At 45.5% G+C, this 22,695-nt stretch overlaps 1 protein-coding gene across 1 annotated transcript in view; it reads right to left on the reverse strand.

Annotated features, from left to right (window-relative positions):
• MYO5B (myosin VB) overlaps positions 1-22,341 on the reverse strand; it is a 312,767-nt gene extending 290,426 nt beyond the window's left edge. Inside the window, exon 1 of the mRNA XM_081262970.1 lies at positions 22,013-22,341. Coding sequence (XP_081119096.1) covers positions 22,013-22,039 — 27 coding nt within the window. The 5' untranslated portion in view covers positions 22,040-22,341. The remainder of the gene's footprint in view (positions 1-22,012) is intronic.
• Positions 22,342-22,695: the final 354 nt, after the last annotated feature.

Consider the following 22,695-nt stretch of genomic DNA (forward strand, 5'->3'; position numbering starts at 1 on the left):
TTTGTTGCTCAGAGAAAGCAATCATAATTCATCTAAGACTACTCCATTTTTATTTTCCTACGATTGCCAACAAAACACCAACAAAAAAAAAGTTAACAGAAAAGCCCCAACTTGTCCCAGACACAGGAGGACAGGAAGTATGAGGGTATTTTTGCCCAGCAAGGGGAATGAAGACCTGGCTGGGAATAAGAGCAAGTCCTTCAGAATCGGCCAGCCCAGCAGCACCTGCTCAAGTCACACTGCATCAGGTGGCTTTCAGTGCTCACCTTCCAGCCCTGCCTCCAGGAGTCGGTGGCCGACTGGACTTCAAGTACCTTCTGGAAGATTATCTGCAGATCAACGGGCAACTTCTATAGACAACTTTCACTTATAATTCAACTTCATTTAACTATCTTTGTTTCTTTTTTCTGATAGCAACTGACTTATAATAACATAATATTTCCTGTTGGGCCAGGATGCCTTCATTTCAAGTTCTCTTACCATTATTTTCATTCCATTCACTCTCAGTACTGTGAAGTAAACCTATTTCCATTTAATACACTAGAAAAACTTCAGAAAGATGAAGTCATTTGCCCAAGGCCTCACAGCAATTCTACCATGCGGCCTGCGCAGTGGTTCCATTAATGAAGTTCTAGGCATAAAGTTAGTTAGAAGAGATCGAAATAAAACAGACAGTACCTTCTTTATATTGCTAGGTCCGAGACAGCTCACCTCCCTGGTTCCCGCCTCTAGCCGCCCAGCAGGGCAGCGAGGATTACTCAGGGCTAGCAGGAGAGAGAGTGAACACGCAGGGGAGTAGCCTTTTATTGGGGAACAAGAGATTCAGGGGAGAATTCCATCCAATGAAGGTTGAGGGGGGGCTGCACTCCAAGGTCAGGGTCAGTGATTGGGTCCCCGGGGTCAGTGGTCAGGCACACCCCACACGGATGGGCTCTCTCATCAGGAAAGGGTCGGGAAACCCGACATTCAATGGACCAAAAATTCGGAGCCAGCACTCCCAATCCAGGTTCTTGCTCCTAAACTACACGGTATACCGTTGACACTATCAATTTTTAATTTTCTTTCCATCTTAGGAAGATTGTACTATAAATGGTTAAGACAAGAAGTCGATAAAAAGTGGAAAGAAATGCACATGTTTTACTCACTCTTACGAGAATTACTGTCCAAGAATTCAACACTCCTCCATCTTGTTCCAGAAGGGAAGTTGCAAAACACTGTTCCCCACAGTGAACCTACACCTGCTTCCCTGAAGCTCTCCTTGCAGCCAGCATGCCCCACTGGGATCTACCAGGCCCCTGAAATGTCACAGAAGTCCTGGAATCTCCAGTGCTTGGCCATAGTCAAATGCAGAAGTACCAAGTGCCTGCTACACGAGCCAGTGGTGGGCCCTCACACGGTCCCTGCCTTCATGGAGGAGCCAAGATGATTGTGGGAGTAAAGCAATCACCCAAGAGAAACAGCTGCACAGGCCAAAGACAGGAGCAGAGGAGTAGGAGGAGGATATGAGCCAATGCCAAGACACATAATGAATGGACGTTATTACCGTAAGCGCCTCAGTGCAGAGAGCAGCTTCCCCTGGGCTGAAGTGGTCAGGAAAGACTTACAGAAACACTAGAATTTGACTTTGGTTTTAAAGTCAGGAGTAAATATAAGAGGGTCAGAATATTCCAGGGAGATACAGCATGGGCACAGAAAATTCAAGGTACGTTCAGAAGATGCCAACAGGGCCGACTCCGCTAGCAGTAAAGAGCGAGTTCAACGGATGATTGACAGTCTGTCAATCTGACAGTATCTCCCTCTGGCTGGAAGGGAGACTTCCCACTGGCTTAGATGGGGGCATTTCTATCTCATGTGAGGAAGTCCAGCACTCTGGCAGGTTGTGGTACTAGCCATTTTGAGTCCAAGATACGTGGGTACACAGGGGTTTGAGGTCATCAGGAAGTTGAGACAGGGGTATAGGTGAACCTAGATGGGCAATCAACCATCACAGATGGTTGTTCCTCAAGCACTATTCCATATACTTCGCTCTTAAAACTTGGAAGATTTCAGGAGGAAATCCAGAAGAGCTCACTCATGAGAGCCAGATCCAAAACTAGGAAACTCAGCGTTGGAACATCCTCCCTGTGCTGTTCGCTCAGATGTGGGTCCTTCAGGATCAGACCAGAATGGCTGCTCAGTCTGCAGACTTCACTGTAGCCACTGCTGGAGACCTGTGTTCGTTAAAGCAAAGACATCCCCAAAACAGTGGAGAGGAAGCGAGTAACGACAGATGGCTCAGAAGAGAAAATACGCCAACAGACCTAGAGAACTGGAATGGCTCACATGCCCCGGACACAGCGATACCCCATCACGGGGAGCTGTCGCATGGATTTGGCCAGCCAACACTTTGATACCGAGTAGATCCTTCACTAGTACCAAAATACCTGGTAAAACTGTACAGAACTCTTCCATCCTACTCTAAGGTCAGTCTGTAGGGTTTTATTTTGAAAATATTGATCAAGCATCTCCTACATGCTATGCGTGTTCTAGGCACTGGAGTCTTGGCAACAACACTGCTCTTGATCTCAGAATTCAGGCGAGAAAGTAAACAGAAGCCAACTGAGTGCAGGAAGAAAAGAGGGTGATCAACAGAGTAGGTGACAGTGAAGGCTGCCCCGAGAGGGAGTCTTAGCAGAAAGCTAAGTGACAAGAAATCACCAGTGCAAAGACCTGAGAGATCTATGCAGAAGGACGGGGCAAAGACAAGAGGCCTGCAGCAGTCAGCAACCCAGGAGGTGGCTGCCATGGATGGAAGCAGAGTGCAGGGATGGTGGCACCAGCCAGGGTGGGCAGGCACCAGATTACAGAGGGTCTTAGAGGCCCCGTCAGGAATTTGGATATTATTCTAAAGCAATGGAAAGCAGCCAGATGGTTTCGAGTAGAGTGGCAGGATCCAAATGCCACTTCATACAACAGATCTGGCTACTATATGGAGAACAGACTGGAAGGAGACAGGGGAAAAGGCAAGGCCCATTAGACAGTCTCCATTTAGTCAAGGAAGAGACCATGAGTGAGTGTGTTAGAATGGGGGATTGGTTAAATCATGTGTGACTATGTAACAAAGAATCCCACTGGTGTGCATAATTATAATGCACCAATAAAAAATATTGAAGTGAATATTCAACTTACATTTATACTATGTCTACAACCAGAGATGAAAAATTGTGCTCTACATATGTAATGAGAATTGTATATGCATTCTGCTGTCATAGAAAAAGATTTACATAAGAAAAGTCAATAGGACTTGCTGATAAATGGTGATGGAAGAAATAAGGGTACTCCCCAGGTGCGTGGATTAAGGTACTGGATCCTCATACTCATGGAAATGGCGAGAATCGGGAGGAGACATAGGAATAGTTACCAAGTCTGTATAATCACTCCGAAGCAACTTACCTTGAGGTGGCAACTTTGAAACTACTTTCAGATTTAAGTATTCGTGTTCCATAAGGGTCAGTGTGACATCTAATGTTATAGCGTCAACCTAACTGGACCCAGGACCAGAGAGCTGGTCAATTATTTCTGGGTGTCTGAGGCCATTTCCAGAGATTAGTCTTGCCATCGGTGGACTGAAAACAAAACCACCCTCACCAATTTGGTTAGGCATCTAAACCACCGAGGGCCCAAGTGGAACAAAAAGGAGAACAGACTCACAAGCTGCAGCTTTCATCTCTCCTGCCCAGAGACATGGGGGACTTCTCAGTGAGCTCAGTCTCAATACCAAAATCTATGTCAGGATTCTTCAGATAAACACAACTAAGATAGAAAACTTACATGTAACACATACACATCATGTGCACATAGACAGATATTATGAGGCCAGTATGCTAAAACCACAGTAAAGCAAGCAGTGATAGAAAGCAACTCTTTGGGGCACAAACGAGCTACTGAGCCTCCAGGAAACACAGCAGTATGCAGGAGCCCCATCAGCACATGGTTCCTAACAGGGTCCTCCACCACTCTCCAGAATATCATGTGCTAGAACCAACTTCAGGTTCTGAAGCCAACATCCCTTGGAAAGGTGGGTTTGGGCATACCACCTACTAGAGCAGGGCCTCAGCTCCTTTATCATCCATACCTCCAGGGACTCTTGTAGAGAAAGTGACAAGTAGGAAAGCAACTTGGAAAGCACAAAATGCATATGTATGAGAAGATGTTATTAAAAACAAATTGCTGGCGTTTCCTGAAGGGGGAATGCAGAAGCCACCACCAAGTTCTTTCAAGGCTACCTACCCTTTGGCACACAGCCAGGGTTAGGGGATTCGGGTGGAACAGCAGATATGTATTCAAAGAGAGAACTTATTTCTAAGTATGTGTCAATGTCTTTCATTTGATTATACAAACCCCTCACCTCCCATGCTGCCAATTTGCCTGATGCAGACACAACTTTAGAAAGTGTCTGATCCCAGACATCAGGACCTGTTCCTAGAGCCCTGGCAGAGGGCGTGTCCTTCTAAGTCACAAGCAGAGTAGTGACTGAAAGAGTCAAAGGGCAGGCAGTCACTTGCAGGGCATGATGAGTACTGGACATCCAAAAAAGGCAAAGCAGTCCCTGGCTTGCCTTCATGAGGAACCCGAGTTACCTCCCTTCAGTAGTTCCTACAGGGATGAGCTGTGTCCAGGGAGTGCCAGGCCCACCAGGTGCAGCACCCACACTTCCCTCCTCCACTCCCTTCCTCTCTAATCCCCCCTTCCTTCACTCCATCCTTTTCCTATCTCCTTCTCAACTTGCAACCCACACGTGGCTTCATCCTCAAAGCTGTAGCAGTTGGTCCTTTCCTGGTGCCTTTCTACACCCCAGCACTAGACATGGAATGGTTTTACTTAAAGAAAACTTTGTAATTCCCATTCTTAAAGTCACGCAAGTTGGAAACCCGTTTCTAAGGAACAAATTTCTTTAATTCTACTTACCCAAAGATCTAAAGTGTTTTACTACTTTTACCATTTACTCGAAGTACTTTAATTTTATGTTCCTTCCCAATAAGCAGTCATTTCTAGTCATCCTTCAGGTGGGCAAGTAGTTTCAAGGTCATAGGGGTCAAGTTCCTATTCAAAGGCACATCCCATGGCATCCTTACTGGAGACTGTAGTCAGCTCAGAAACCTGCGGAGATATCTTCATTTCTCATAAGACAGCACAGTCCACACCTGGACCAGGGTCCAAATAAACATGTGCTCCTAACCAAGGTAAGTCTCTCTCCAGAGCACATACCCATTGCCGATCATCCTCTTTAGGAGGACTGGGACAGATTTCATATTACAGCATTGTGAGATTGGTTTCTAAATGCCATTTCATTTTCCCTGAAGGTGAGTATGGGGTCTCCCAGCAGTTCATCTGGTATGGTGTCCTTGTATCTACCTCTAGATGATCTCAATAAATTAAATCCCCTTAAAATAAATCATTGAGATCAAATACAATAAGTGGAATCCCATCTCACTGGAAGAGTGAGGCTCAATTCTGAGTATTATAAAGCAAAAGCCATTCCACATCACAATCACCCTTGAAAATCTCCTACAGTGAGCATCATCGTGGAATTCCCCCACTTCAAGAGGCTCTGAACTGCTTAAGAAAACAATCCCCCCTCCTTCCACAGCACTCTCATCCCTAGGGTACATCCTCATTAAGTAGATTGATCATTCACACAAGGAAAGTTTTGGTTTGTCTTGGATGTCTGTTCATATTCACCTCAAACAGAGCTGTGTTTTTACAATATAAATGCATCTGCAAGCCAGATCTGCCGGAGCAGTAGTGCCACTGTTATTCATTAGGACAGTTTTCTTGGCGATTTCAAGCTCATCCTTCCACACCTGGTCTCAGATTCAGACCAATACTCCACAGCCAAAGAGATACCACTGGCCCAAGTTCACCCAAGAAACTTTGTGTAACTTCTCTTGTATAGTCCCACTTTCTTGTATTAAGCCTGTGTCTTAAAGAAAGAGGTCAGAAAAAGGTTAATAGCAATCTCATTGTAGCACATAAGATCAATAGCATGATTCTTTTCTAAAGAATAACAATTTAAGCAACTACTTTTTCCCACATAAGACAAGTGTGCACTCTTGAGCATCATTTATCATCCTGGGTAAGGTGGGGGGGAAATCATTGGCACAAGTTTCTGTTTCAAGGTTTATGGGCTTTTTTTTTTTAAAGTCATCTAAATCATGTTAGCACTGGGACTATAGTTAACACTTCAGCTTTGGTACTGTCCCCCTAAAGAACCCCAACTAATACAGGCATCAAGGATGACACATGCTGGGTTATAAAGGACATAGCGAACGAGCTTTGAAAGAGTTTCATGTCACTATTTCGACACTGTCTTGAGCAGAAGTCAAACTATATAAATCAGAATTGTCTAGTTTTATGGAAACAAGGCCACCTTATTTAATTAAAAAGTTGGTGCTATCCCATTCCCCTCGTAAACTCTTATATATAATTTTGTATAACAATGAGGGTCTCCCTCCATTTCCATGTGATTTCCCCTTTTTTTTTCTCCCTTTCCCTCCCGCCTCATGTCTCCGTTTAATGCTAATCTTTTCTTCCTGCTCAGCCTCACTGTTCTGCTCTTAGTTGCTCTCATTATATCAAAGAAGACATTTGGTATTTGTTTTTTAGGGATTGGCTAGCTTCACTAAGCATAATCTGCTCTAGTGCCATCCATTTCCCTGCAAATTCCGTGATTTTGTCATTTTTTAGTGCTGTGTAATACTCCACGGTTGGAGGGAAATGAATTTCAATAGATGGGGTAGAGAGAGAAGATGGGAGGGAAGAGGAGGGGGGAATATTAGAGGATAGTAAAGGTAGCAGAATACAACAGTCACTAATATGGCAGTATGTAAAAATGTGATGTGTAGCAGATGTGATTCTGCAATCTGTATCTGGGGTAAAAATGGGAGTTCATAACCCAATTGATTCTAATCTATGAAATATGATTTGTCATGAGCTTTGTAATGTTGTGAACATCCAATAAAAAATAAATTAATTAATTAATTAAAAAAAAAAGTTGGTGCTAAGTCAGCTTTGTTCAAAATTAAGCTAGTCAAGGACTTACTGGTAAGGCTGAAGTCAAAGCTCAGCATCAAGGCAGCTCTGAAGAGATCCATGCAAACAGATGCTTCTGGACTTTGGATGTAATCATTTTTATGCTCAAGGAAATTTTAGAAAGGATGCAGTCAACAAGATCATGCTACAGTTCACTTTTTACATTTTGTTTTTTAGATATGTCCATCTTTGCTTTTGCTCCTAAAAAGCCTGGTCATTTATGGGAATCACTCTTGGGCATCAACACCTAGTGCTGTCTTGAGGGGCTACATGACTCTTCAGTTCTCTCCTGCTGCATCCAGTCAGGCTGTCTCCCCAAAGCCCAGCTCTCCTACAGATGACCTTGAGCCTGTGGAGCTAGAGAGTTTTCCAGGCCAACATAGTTGTACTCCTACTCCAGTGGGTTTTTTTTTTTTTTTAAATGGTTCTAATGTCCAAGAGACCCCTGGAGTTGTTCATCAGCACCTCCCGCTAAACTATCGTTCTCAAGAGGAACCCAGAACTCCTGATGTCCAGAGGCGAGAGAGGGGCCTGCCGAGGGACTGATGGGAAAGACAGGTACACTGTGGCACAAACATCAAGAGGCAAACCACCCTGATAGCCAAGTAACCTCAGGAATTCTTGCCAGAGGGACGCCACATCTCACCCTTGTCACTTCCAAAAGTTAAGGACGCTGATAAGGCAACTCCTCCATACTACCCCTGGACAGCACTTATTACACTGTCACCATCAGTAACAAGGGCCACATCCTATTCTCTTGGTACACCCAGTGCTGTGCTTGATACCAAGAAGATTCTCAAATGCTTGCATTTATCATACAGTGGCCGACCCCCCAAGGCCAAGTGTGGAAGACAGTCATGGGGAGGAGAGGTTCTAGATTCACAATAAGCTGCAAGAACATCTCTCCAATTTCATACTCACCATGGGCATCACCAAGTTCACGGCACAAAGAGGAACCAAGTCGAATTCAGCGCCACTCTCCACCTGTATAAAGTACCACTACTAGAAACTATCAGACTTCCCTGGCTCTGTGCCATGAGCTAGTTTGGCTACTGGCTGCCATTTCCCATGGTGAATTATGAGAAAAGCTGATTTCTTCGTGTGTCCACCTTCCTGTTAGTAGAGAATTCCAGAGATGAGACAAACAGCTCAGTAGGGAAATACTACCACTGGCAAGGAGCAAAAAGCCCAAGGTGAGATTTTAAATTCTCATGCCAAACCAAGAGTTTACTTATTGTTGAGGTAAAGGTAGAAAACAGTCTCAATTTGGTTGGAACCTAGTTATATCACTGTATGTGAGCTACTGTTCCAGGGCTTCGGGTGTTATTTACAGCCCCAGACACATTATTCTTTGGCCAGCATTTAGGTAGTTTCTGATTTCTGAGGCGGTTCACACTGCAACCTGAGCACAATGCAGACCGGTGCCCTCAGCACCTGTCCCGCTAAGAGCTCCACACATGCCTCAGCGTCGTGTAGCCCAGCAGCCTGCAGAGTGGGTTTTGGTTACACACTGCCAGTCAGATCTCAGAGACATTAACAAAGTGGGTGATCCCTAGAGCCTTTATTAAGGCCGGATTACAGAAAGTGTCAAGAAAATTAGGAAGTGGAAGATACAACCACAGAAAGGAGACCTAGAACCCTCTTAGAGGGTGGAATTTGGGGGTATTTTTAGGGGTGGGGGGAGTCCAAGAAAGATTAGATTCCTTCTACAAATGTTAGGACCCATTTCCCAGCATTGCTTTTAGGGGGCTATAGCAAGCTCTTTCAAACATAGAAATTAGCACCAGAATCCAGAGCAGCTAGTTAGAAACTAGATCAGAAACTAAGAGGATGCAACTTCCATCAATAACCATGGCCTTGCAAGAAGTGCAACCAGGCCCAGGGCAATCTCCCAATCATGTTCTATGTGGTAAAATGTAGTGACCACAGTTTCATTAACTCTGGGTAATCCTTATCCAAGGACAGGAAACCACAGCTCTGATGCCTGCACATGGTTCCCAGTGACTGGGCCATCTCGAGAGGTTCCTTAGAAGGGGCCAAAACTACCTGGACCAAGGGTAGGACCCTGCTCAACAACAATCAAGCTGCTGCCATCTGTAAAAGCTTTAGAGTTTGGTCATTTGTGACAGAGACTGATCATGGAGCCGATCTAAACTGGAACCAGAGATTCAGAAAAGACTTCATCTGTGGTAGAGCTGAGAAGGAAAAGAGCCAAAGACAAGGGAAACCGAGCTCCTTGATGGCACTCGGGATACATAAAAACGCACCCCCACCAACAAGATAATCTGGTCCTCAGATATAGAGGAGTGGAGCATCTCTCTAGTCCTCTTACTGGGATGGCCTGTGGGCCAGGTTGTTCAGGTTAAGCCTGGGTCCCAAGAGCGCCACACCTCTCAATGCCTAAAGCATCCTTAGAACACAGGCTGTATCTTGAAATGTCCTGGTACCCAAAATAGCTGAGTACATCGGGTGCCAGGAGGGACAGCCAGATCTAGGCATCCACTAGTAGTATGGATGCAGCTTGCTCTTTAACAGTATAGAGGCCCATAACTGAGCTGCAGAATAGCTAGGTGTGGAGCTCCAGGGCTGAAGATCTGAGATGACAAATGGGCCTCAAAGCCAGGACTTTCCAACCCCTTTTGTTTTTTCCACGCCTGAATGAGGAAAAGCAAATTGTGATCCTAGTGTCTCCATGGATACTGGAGCTTTGCTTGGTCAGAGAAGCCAGTCCAAGGCTGGCCACCAGCTTACAATGAATCGGCACCCAGAGCTCCCACACCACCCTGTGGCTTCCCCCAGGGACAAGACCTTCTCCTGGAGATGTTATCAGCTAGGAGTTTACCCATTATCTCATTAGCAAGTCTGAGGCTTGTGTTAGTCTCACTCCCATTTTACAGCCACTTGAAACCTTGAGGTTAAGCCTAAGGCTACACAGCTGGGAAACTGGGGAACCAGTCCTCAAAACCTGGTCTGACCCGCCTAAGGGCCGTGTTCCTAGCTGCCACCATTTTTTCTACCATCCTTTCCACCTTCCCCAAAGTTCAGGGAATTGTGGTAAAACCCACAAAACCAAATTCAGCATAACAGTTTTGAGTGTACAGTTCTGTGGCATGCACACTATTGTGCAACCATGGCCATATCCACATCTAAAACTTTTGTCTTGTACAACAGATTCTGAACCCACTAAACTCCCCACCCCCTTCCCTGCAACCCTCTCCCCTCTCCCTGAATGACTATTCTAGATACCTCATGGTGTAGAATCACAATATTTTCTTAAAATGATTATTTTACTTAGCGAATTGCTCTCAAGATTCATGTCATACATGTATCTCATCTCAAGGCTGAATAGTCTGTATGCAGCTATCACATTTTGTCTATCTGTTCCTCCTGGACACTTGGGTGGCTTCCATTCCCATTCTGTCATGCATAATGCTTCTCTGTACTCTTTACCTTCACATATATTCAGTACCTAACATCCTGCCTGACACAGCAGAAAGAGAGTACTTTCAAAAGCACTTTAGAAAGTTAGGTGGAATGGGCTTTCCATCCAATTTTAAGTCAGTATTAATGCTAGTATGTATGTCATAATCCTGAGGTAATTATGTTCATTTGTTAGTTTACACGATTTAAGTGGACTGTCAATAAGATTCTATGAGTCTTTGGTTTAAAAAAGAAAACAAACTAAAGCATGCCACCTCCAAATGAGAAGTTTCCTAACAGCGTCAGAAGCTCTACATTTACTGATCACTGAGAACATTCAAAGCTCCACTCTGGAGGATAACAGTACGAGTCCACAGAACTGGCATCCATACCTGGATATCACATACTGCCTGTAACAGCAATCAGGTCAATAATTCCTACCATATCCAACGAGTTTAGTTTTCTAGTAGCTTTTGACTATTTCTAAAACAGTCTGCCACTAGGCATGGTGGTGTACACCTGCAATCTCAGTGGTTCAGGAGGCTGCGGCAGGAGGATCACAATTTCAAGGCCAACCTCAGCCACTCTGAGGGCCTAAACAACTTGGAGAGACCCAGTCTCCCAGGGAAAAAAAGAAAGAAAAAAGTAGCTGAGGATGTGGTTTATAGTGGTTAAGTGACCTTGGATGCTTCAGGAGCAGTATTGATGAGCTACACCATCCTCATCCTCTGCCCAAAGCAGCCATGCTGAAGTAGAATGCATTTGAAGGCATAGGATCTGGCACAGTGTCATAAAAAATCACATTTTAAAAGCACCATCATTCTTATCAAGATTATTCTACAGTCATACATATGCACACAGTAAATTGACAAGAGCAAGCAGCTTAATAGCAAAAGACATCAGTTTCTGGCTGAGGATACATTTGTTTCCCTTACTTTTACAAGGGGTAACCCTCATTAGGGAGTTCAGGCAAGTTGAGAATGTGATTACATCTTATGAGATGAAGTAATACAGTTTGTCTCCTTTCAATATACTACCATCTCAATGCTTACTCCTACAACAAATGAATGATCAGATAGGAGGAACTCAAGGTCAGAAGACCTTTGAAGAGATGGGCTTTCCCTCCAGGCTCACGAGCTAGTTGTAACATCCACTCCGCAGGTGGAAGGTATTCTGTGTTACCCAAGGGATGAACATAAAAGACAATCTGAATCTCCAGATAAGGATGATCATTCAGCACCTCTCCTATGGGAGACAAAATAGACCGACTTGATCTAGTTTCATCCCGGGATTCACTGTGGTCACTTCTGAAAGCTGCCCGCTTTGCTCAATTTCACATGAGGGAAGGATATCACACACCGCCCCCACCCCCATCATGCAAATAACCATGAGTATAAATGAGATCGTTAACCTTAGTAGGAACCCCAGGGCAGAAATACATGTAAGACCAAAATTACAGGGGCTGGGGATGTGGCTCAAGCGGTAGCGCGTTCGCCTGGCATGCGTGCGGCCCAGGTTCGATCCTCAGCACCACATACCAACAAAGATGTTGTGTCCGCCGAAAACTAAAAAATAAATGTTAAAAAATTCTCTTTTTTTTTTTTTAAAGACCAAAATTACAGGTAACATGAGGATGTTCACAACTAAGCCTGCTTTGTCAGCTCCTGCATCCACCAACAGCGTGTCGTTCCACGTTCACACACTGGGCTAAACTTTTGAGTAGCGTAACGATTACTTCTTGACAGGGCCACTTATTCCCTAGACTTGGCAAGTCCCAGAGAAAACAGATGGGCTCCCCCTGGGTGTCTAAGCCAGGAGCCTTGCCAAAATCGTGGAAGATGTTACACCACAGGAGACTCCCTGGTACAGAAGGGTCATGGCCTGGAAATGGAGGGGGGGGTGCAGGCGAAATTTAAAGCTATGACATGTTGAGTGCCCACAGAACACCCATTTAGGGAACTGTGAGGAATGCAAGCATAAGATTCAACCATCTTGAATGAAGCCAATTTGGCAAATATGCATTAAACTCAATTACCTATATAAAAAATTGAAAATCCAAGATTACCTGTGATCAAAGGATTTTTGTTGTTCTGGTGGTATTGGGGATTGAACACATGCCGACTACCAATGAGCTACACCCCCAGTCCTTTTTGTGTTATTGAGACAGAGTCTCACAAGGTCTCCAAGGCTGGCCTCAAACTTGTTAACATTCCTACCTCCCAAATAGCTGGAATTAAAGGGCAGGCCACCATGCCTCGCTTCAAAGCTTTCTACTTGGTTTTGTACAGCATCCCAGTTTTAGCAGAAACTTTAAGTAACTGACATAGTATAAAATGACTAATAGTCTATTAATTTGGATGGTGAGTTCACTATTAGTAGTACTGTCCCTATTCCTGCCCCCCCCCGCCACTCCCACCTAATTATTCTGTGATTTCCTTTTTCCCCCATTCCCTGATTTTTTCTGATTTTTTTTTAACCACGTGCATAGCCTTTGGTACTGTTCATTTTGCTTCACAAGTAGTATTCTGTGTGTATTCTTTTCCAAAGCACCTTCAATAATGATACCTAAGTTGGGTATCACAGGAAATAACATGCTCTACAAATGTACCATGGCTGGTGGGGCTGTGCTGGGGTCTGGGTAGACACTTAGGAAAAGCAGCTGAATCAGCCTGGAGTGAATGGCCAGCTCACAAAGATAGTTATACAGTACAGTCTACTGGCCCTAGCATCTGCCCCCTCCATTCCCCCGACACCAGCATCTAGCTCACAATACACATGGAATTTTATTGCCTGGCATCCTTCCTTCCTCTCATGGAGAGTTTCTCCAAACTGGGAAGCCCCAACTTCTTAGTGATGAACACATTATCAGTCTTTTAATTTCACACAGAAGGATGTTCCTATTCCCCCCAGAGGTTCCTGTCACAGCGCATTTGGGGTAACACTGGCAAAACTCTCCAGAAAAATTAGCTTTTCAGAATGGGCCTCTTTGTTCCTCCCTAAACAAAGGTGAGGACAGCTGCATGGCCTAGGCCATTACTAGAATCATTCAAGGGGGTCAGGGAGCCAGGCACAGAGGTGTGCATCTCCACACCCAGCTACTAGAGGCTGAGACAGTAAGATCACTTGAGTCCAGGAGTCCATCCACAACACACAGGGTGATGGAGACAAAGTTTATTCACTGGCTCAAAAATTTTAAGTATTATGAGCCATTACTCTGGAACTCGGGTGGAAAAGTTTGATCATTTTCACAGGTAAATTAGCAAGATAACAGCAAGGCTCATCCATACTTGGATCCAGATAACATGATGACTTTCCTTGTGTCCAACCTCAATGCACAATTGGAGGACATTTCTGAACTGTTAAAAAATTAAGTTTTTAGTTGTAGATAATACATTTTTATGTGGTGCCAAGGATCAAACTCAGTGCCTCACACATGCAAGGCAAGTGCTCTACCACTGAACCTGAACCCCAGGCCTCTGAACTACTTTGACAAGCTCCCTGATGAGCTCCCAAGACTATAAAGGAACTTCTAAGGCTCTTCTCAGATGCCAAGAAAGGGCCCCATCAGCTAGCCAAAGCTGGCAACTCAAGCAAGGAGTGTGTGCCCATTTCCCAAACACCTGTCCAGATAATTTGCACCATCTGCCCTTCAGCACATCCTCTCTTCCTCCAATCTCGATGGAATTTTCGCTAATTGGTGGGGAGAGGAACAGTGCTAAGTATAAAGGACCCTCCAGGTTTGGGCTTCTTTCATGCACAAATAGTGTTCTAGACATATCATCAAGTGACAGATGCCTCATGGAGAGAAGCCAGGTAGCTCTTAGTGTATGTCTGAGGTCCCTCACTTACACATGGGAATGACAAGTGCCTGAGCTGGAAGGTTAAATGTGTTAACAGTGAGAAGAAATTATCTGGCACAAAAGCTCTCTAGAGCAGCTCTCGTAACAGCAGTTTTTCCAACTGCAGAGCTCAAAGGTATGCAAGCTCAGAATAAAGGAGAAAATACATGCCAAGCTTCCTCATTTGAACTTTTTTTTATAAATCCTGAATATTCTTTCACTATCTTTCCTATCAAAAATTATCATTAAGAGTAAAACAGCTACAAATAATGCCAGTTACTACTGATATGTATGGTATTCATGCAGTTTACCTATGAAAAGGTGCTCAACATTCCAGGTATAGTCAACAAAAACCTGAAAGTTGGTTCAAATAAGGTTTAAGGCACTGGGTTTGATCCTTGGCACCACATAAAAATAACAATGGCCAGGCTTAGAAGGTGAAAAAACAGACTGACAGGTTCTTTTCTGGAGGCTACAAGGCATATCATGTCAGCAATTCCACCTTTAGAAATTAATCCTGAAGTAGTAACAATGAGATAAGAATGTATAGAAACATTCAGGGGAAAAAAACCTAGATGTTCATAAAAATTAGGATGGTTGAAAATATTATGATACCATCTTTAATAGCATAATATGGCCTGTAAAGATGTAAAATTGCCTTCATATGCTACAGGGAAAAAAAAAAAAGCTATAAGATTTAGAGTAAAAAAATAAATAAATGGGACCATGCCATGCAGTTTAAGCACACACTGTACAAGTCTAAAACAGCTTTGCCCAAATAAAATGCAAGCACAAAAGTGAATAACATTGAAAAGGTGGCATATCCTAATGCCCACCTCAAAAATTAGGTGAATTGAGTAAAATATTTTGGCCCAGTAGAAGTTATATAAATGAAACATATTTTTACATTTGTTTTTGTTAGTCTTGGAAAGCTGGTGTGCGTGACTTAAGACTCATCCTCATTTGGACCTGCCTCATCTCAAGCGCTTGACAGCCATGTGTAGTTACCGTACTCGACATAACAGGTCCAAAGAATATACAGATAGCCATTTCTGACAATGGTACAATGCCTTTGTCTTTCCTGCATTATATGAATTGCTTCAATAACCATTCATATTTAGAAGGAAAAGAAAAACATTGTGAAAAATGCTTTTTAATTTTCCCTTAAAGCTGTAAGGGACCAGAAAGCACAGCTTAAATTTAAAACTTCAAACTGTTCTTATTCCTTCCCCGAGTGAACAGGGTTAGGAATCTTTTCTACCACCACCACCCAGCACTGGCACTGAAGGACGAAGCCAGACTCAGTACATGTATCAGAGGTACCTCACAAGACTAGGTCATGTAATCCTCCAAAACTATCCCATGATGCGGGTAACCTTGATTTATCTGGAAAACTGGGGTGCCAACTATCTGCTCCCAGGGACCAGAGCCAAGAGCCTTTAGACACAACATCCAGGGCGGTCCACATCAATATCAAAGCCACAAAGGCCAGGACTGCCCACACCCTGAACATCCTCTCACCCTTATTGATATGGCAGTTGTCCTAGAGCCTTTCCTCAAAGGTGAATGAATCCCAGGTATCTTATACGATCCAAGGATCACATAAAATCTAGGTTTCTAAATCCAACATTTCTCCAAGCTCCAATATCACTTAATCATCATTATTTCTACTTAATACAAACCGTTGTCACCCCAAATCCAAGATATTGAAATAAAAAAAAAATTATCCTTGTCCCCAGCCTGACATCTTCTTTCTGTCCATAGTCAAGCCAGAAATCAAGGTCAAACTGACTTGTCTCCTTCCCTGATCCTTCAATCTAACACTTAAGTTCTAGTCTTAGTGATTCTTAAATATAAAAAGCAAAAAACAAGTGTGTTTATACTTATGGTTTATAAGTTCCATTCTTCAATAAAAGAATGGACATCTCGGCCAAGGGATCAAAGTGACTCCGTCAGTAATGGGATACATCACTATGCAGTGTGAAAGGCACAGTATTTCTGGTATGTTCTTGCCAAGAATTCACAACCTCCATGTATGCATGAGCAAGATAAGGCCAGGTAAAGAGTCATTCTACAAAATAAGTGACAGATACCCATAGAGTGCCAAGGTCAAGAGAAACTGAGCAACTTCTGCCAACGGAGTCTAGGGAGTTATGAATTAAAGGCCATGTGGGATCCCAAACGGGACCCTTTCCCAGGGAGGGGGAAAAAAAAAAAGAGGACCTTTTGTGAAAAACCCAGCAACATTATAGCAACATCTGTAGACTAGAAGTGACTAGAAGTACTATACAAACATTTCCCAATTTCAATAATTGCATGCTGGTTACATGAAGTGTCAACATTAGGGAAATCTGGGAAGATATACTCAAGAGTTTGTGCCATTTTATGACATTTCTATAATCCTAAATATTGCTTCAAAGTAAAAAGTAATGCCAGCGGGCTGGGGATGTGGCTCAAGAGGTAGCACGCTGGCCTGGCCGGGTTCAAACCTCAGCACCACATACAAAGTTGTGTCTGCCGATAACTAAAAAAAAAAAAAAAAAAAAAAAATTCTCTCTCTCAAAAAAAAAGTAATACCGGCTACATGCAGTGGTATGTGACTATATTCCCAGCTACCCAGAAAAGCAAGAGGATCACAAGTTCAAGACCAGCCCGGGCAACTCAGAGACCCTGTCTCTCAATAAAATAGGGCTGGTATATAGTTCAGTGGTAGAACACCCCAGGGCTCAATCCCCAGTACAAAAATACACATACTATTACCTATCCCTAAACATGCCTAATCACATTCCTAGTCCCTTGCGTGGGCAACAGGGTAGAGGATAGTGTGGCTGCATAGTCACAAATCAAGACCTCCAGAGACCAAGCTGGAAGCAGGTGATTTTATACTGGTAGCTCTGTATTTAGGTTTATAACTAAGAACTGGAGGGTCCTCAAAATGTGCTAATGGCGTATGTTCTACAAGCAGCTCAAATAGAGCCGAGATGTCACGTAAAGGACCACAAAGGAAGGTCAGGACGACAGCCTACTCTGGAAGCACAGGTACAGGCAGTTGGATATGCCATGCAAACTTCAACTTCACAAAAACTTTGGAATTCTGATGATCGCCAGCAGGGCCAAAAAGGATCCACTGAGTTTTACAGGCCAACTGAGAAAGGGGAGCAAAGGGAGAGAAGTGGAGCTATGGATGAGAAGGAGAAGGCAACACGCAAGGCCAACAGGTTGGGAGGGAAAGTGGGAGTGGGGCACCAGACCTCCATACATACTCTAGCCTCACCCGAGGCCTACAGAGGCCAAAGCCTTTACACTTCTTAACCAATCCAAACTTCCAGGAGTTATAGGTTAATATAGTTCCCAGAATCAGATACCAAGATGATTCCTGCACAAAAGATTCAGTAGGCAGTTTCTCCAGGAAAGGAGGGGAGAGGAATGGGGAAGTGGGACAGGAAAAGTAGTAAGGGTGTAATATTGAGAAAGGTCCCAAGTACAGTAACTCTGGTTCAACTCTGCAGAAAAACTCTGGAGCCAGGCATGGAGGCACACACCTATAATCCGAGTAGCTGAAGAGGCTGGGGCAGGAGGATTTTAAGTTCAAAGCCAGCCTCAGCAACTTGGTCAGCCTCTCTCTCAAAATGGAATGGTACTCAGATTAAGTGTCCCTGGGTTCAATCCCCAAAACAAACAGAAAAACTGGTATGCCCCTATTGCTTATGGACTGTCCCCATTTGCAGAGGCTGGAAATTCTCAGGCTTCCTGTGCATACATGCAAGGACAGCTTCAGGAAGCACTGACAAAGTGACATGAGTTTGTTATCAAGTGAGTAACCACCAAGGTTGCATTCAGAGAATGGAATAAAGGGAAGATGAGAGGGATACTAATAGCTTCCATTACCACCAAGTCCATGTCTCAACACCATCACTTTACAGAAAGCAGAGCACCCAGGAACCAACAGCATACTCCATCATTAGTCCCACCAACCAAGAGGAGGAATACAGCAAACAGGTGCTTCTTGCTGCCTTTTAGACTGATAACTTTGAGAAAACCCGATGCAGAGTTGAGGAAATAAGACACCGCTCGGAAGCACAGGAGTTTGATATATCATACATCGTTTTGACAGTAGAATGTCTAATTAAAACAAACTTAAAAACAACCATAGGAATTCTGTTTTTCCAAAGAACTGGTACACCAAGTCAGTGCCCTTTCTGCTCCTGGGCTCAAAGCTACCACACAAGGTGTGTCCACCCGTAACCACCTAGAAGCACACTCATCACTTGGCTGGGTGTGGTGGTATATACCTGTAACCCCAGTGACTCTGAAGGCTGAGTGGAGGCTGAAGCAAGAGGATTGCAAGCTAGTTCAAGACCAACCTTGAGACCCCGTTTCCAAAATAAAATAAGTATATAAAAAAATAAGACTGGGCATGTAGCTCAATGGCAGAGTGCCCCTAGATTCAACCCCCAATACAAAACAAAAACAAACCAGCCTGCTTGGGTCTGGGGATGTTTCTCAGCAGGAGAATGTTGTATTTGTTGTATTCAAAGCCCTAGGTTTAATCCCAACCACAAAATACAATGAAAATCCACTGTTCAAATACTACCTGGCAGTTAAAAGCAGGAAGATTTGAAGGAACCGATTTCAGTTTAATGACTTCCTAGACACTCTGCTGACTAGAATCAAAGTAGCCTCTTGAAATGTTAGTTGCAACAGTAGTTTTTCATCCAGAATAACCCCCTGTAAAGAGCAGTCATACTATCCATCCTGAGGGAGGTTACAGTTCCTGTTTTGAAGTCAGATTTTCTGCCATCATAATCAAATCACATTCACCATGCTAGCATATGCTTGCTAAGACTTCTTTTGGGACCTGTACTCATCAAGCCCACATGTCTTTTGGCAATTCAGAAGCCAAGCACTAACACTTGCCACTTGCGACAGAGCCATTGTCAGCTCCACCTTTCTGTGGGAGCAAGTGAGGCTGACTCACCTTGACATCACCCCAAAAGTGTCTGGAACTGACAATAAAGAGCTTTCTCCATCCTTAATAGAAGTATCTTTGCCTTCATTAATGGAAGTATTTTTGCCAGTGACAAAAATACACCGCCACCCCCAGACATAGCATATGATCCTGCAGTTGTAAAGAGTAGATAAAGATCAAGAGTAAACAGGAGGATAGGGAAAAGTCTCAGGAAGGCACTAATATATTAAGCTCTTACCTGGAATGATTTGATACTCCATATTCAACTGTCACTAAAGCAACAAGTATGATCAACATAGGGCTTTAAAATTTCCATCTCTAGTTTTAAATGCTGTTGACATAATGGAAGTGTCCATGTGTCATACATACACTAAGGTGCATGTCCAGGTCCAGTGTTCATCACATTACGAAAGCCCACTAACAGGTTTTTCATCAATACACCAAAATGAACAAGTCATCTCTAAGCAACAAAGGGAATCTGAGCAGGAGGCACAATTTCTCTGTATGATTCGATTCACACGCACACTAATAATCCAGCTTGGTGAGTGGGGTTATCACAGTAAGGAAACAATACTACTGCTTCTCACAGCAAGGCCTCAACATGTTTTAGTGCCCAAAAGGGCAGCAACTGTTCAAGACACAAACCTAGCAGCTACTGCTTGGCCACAGAAAATCTCAACTTCAGATTCAAAAACTGAAGGATAATTAGAAACCCATTAAGAGCATGGTGCGGTCCACAAGCCCTAGGAAGGAACTGTAATACTGGTTTTAATTATGTCAAATCCTTCACACCAATGAAGCTAATTTTTAAAAGTTATTTTGTGACCCTCCAAGTCATTTTATTGGTAACAGCATTTTTGTGTAACTAAGTATTCTGAAAAAACTAAGTCATTCCTTATAAGGTGCACGCAACATACTTATTTCTAAGTAAAAGTCAAGTGTTTACAACTAACTGTTCTTTAACAGCAGTGTTCTTTAAAAGCAATCCAATATGTTTTTGAAAACTAAGGTCCCCAAAACCAATTTACTTGATGGTATATTAGCTTCATACAATACATCAATTAAACAGCTAAGAGGACGTTATGATGTACTGCACGTGTAGTTGATCACTTGGTTTACCTAGGAACATGGGTTTATCTGCGTGCACTTTCAGGAAACAGTTTCAGCTGTGAAGTTGGTTTTTCCCTCCATTCCTCCAGGATTTCCAGCCTCCACACCCACTTCCTGACAACTGGTTTCAGGGAAACCAAACTGGAGCTTTGAGGGCTCCTTCCCAAGCCCCAGAGGGTTGGGGTGCTTTATCTAAAGCCAGAATTGCCAGCGTTCACGCTCTGGCTCCCACTTTCTCCACTCCTCTCCCAGAGGCTGCTTTCATCCATGATCCTTTCAGATATCAAATCGCCTAAAGCGGTATCCAAGGCAGGTGATACCCTCCGCTATCACCTCATGAGAATCGACCCATGCTGGCTATTGTCCCTTTTCCATAGGGAGTTTTAAAAACTTGCAATAAAGGGCGGCGAGCCCTGTGTACTGAAGGGCTCCCCCAAGCGCTGGACAGCAAGTAGCAGTCGCCAGGTGAGGTTGCGGAAGTAGTTCTTCCTACCCCGCCCAGACCTGTTGGCCTGGGCTGGCGTCTCAGCAATCACATACTCACCCACACGACGCGCGTCACACCACTCGGCACCGAGGCTTGCGCACACGGTACTGTCAAACCTGTCCCGGCTACAAAAGATGAACAGGAAGCATAAGCATCTGGGGACTTTAAGCGGGCATGGGGCTGGTGCTTAAAGCCCTTCCGCACTCACCTCACGCCGGACACCAGGATGAAATCGGGAGCCCAAGAGACCGCTGCACGGCCATAGGCACCTGGGAGGCGGAGGCCAATTCTCAACTTCAACCACAGCACCTGCGGCCGAAGCCAGGCGTCTCCCCCGGGGCCGCACCTGTTCCCCCTTACGAGCACCTAATCCCGCAGCCCATTCTAAACTTCAGGAATCCTAGAACTCCACACCTCGCCGCTGTTTCAATAGTAATGACCTCTTCCCCGCAATAACCAAAGCCCATTCTGTACCCACCCAGAGACGCCGTCTCAAAATGCCCGTCCCCAAATTAAGAAAGGGATCCCGTTTCCTGGGATCTCTGGAGCACCCCTCTAAGCACTGCTTACACCCCTCCTCCAGCCGCCGCGCCCGTCACACCAGGTTGGTTCCTCTCCCCTCTCCACCCCCAAGTGCAAAAATCCCCTACCGCTACTCGAAGGCAGCACCAGAGCCGCGCGGCGCTGCAGAACACTTGGGAGGGGGTCCCCAAGCCAGAGGGGGGGCTGCACGCCCGGCGCCACCGCGGGGGCTGACCCCAGTCCCCGGCTACCAGAGACACCTCCCTGATTCCGGAAACTCATGTGAGCTAAACCGGCGACGAAAGTCGGGGGCTGGTGGCGTGGAAGGGGGCGACACCCCGGGCAGGAGACAGAACCGCGGAGCTACTAAAGCAGGCGCTGCCGGGCGGTCGGTCAAGGAGGGGCGCTCTCGGAGCAGCCAAACTTTGTCCATCACCGAAGTTCGATGAGCCGAGAACGGAGACGAGGGGGGAGCGAGAAATGGCCTGTCGCCTCCCGGAGCCGCAGGAGAAGGTGGCTCAGAGGCGCGCCGCCCCGGTCCCAGGCAGCTTTTCACCTGTGCCCGCCGGGGCTGCGGCGCAGCGCCGCACTCACCTGGCTGTAAAGCTCGCTGACCGACATGTCCCCACGGGGTGGGCCGGAGCCCGAGACGTCCCAGGTCGTCTGCAGCCCTAGCTCGTGCTCAGGTGGGCAGAGGGTCCCGGCTCCTCACTGCCCCAGCAGCTCTCAGTCCGCGGCCGGCCGGCCTGGCGCCATCTTCCTGGACTAGAAGAGAGTTTCTCTCCCTTTTCTGCTCTCCCCACCTGCCCAGCCGGCTTCCTGGAGGCGCCGCGGCCGGCTCTCTTCGACGCGACCTTTACTCCCGCGGCGGCGGCGTAGCTGCAGCCGGGCAGGAGTTGAGAACAGGCGGGGGAGGAGGCCGCGCGGAGCCGCTCCCCGCACAGGTATGGGGAGGAGGTGCAGGGTGCCCGAGGGAGAGCCGGCCGGCCCGGGAGGCGGGAGGACCGGCGCGTCACAGCGGGCGTCCCGTGCGCCGCCGCCGCCGCCGCCGCCTTTTAAGCCCTCCCGAGCCCCAGCCGCCACGGGGTCCTCGGGGCCGGGGGCGGGGCTGACACGGAGCCGCTCCCGGGGAGCCGGCACGCGCCGCCCCCTGCTGGACGCCCGGCGTAAGCTGGCACAGGTGTGCGTCTGTCCGCACCTGTCTCACATCTTCCACCCGGGTGGTGTCCCACGAGACTGGGCTAGAATGCAGTGGAACCACCGAGGGGAAAAAAAAC

Source organism: Spermophilus citellus (assembly GCF_964194105.1).
Source record: "Spermophilus citellus genome assembly, chromosome: 12".
Classification (NCBI taxonomy): Eukaryota; Metazoa; Chordata; class Mammalia; order Rodentia; family Sciuridae; genus Spermophilus; species Spermophilus citellus.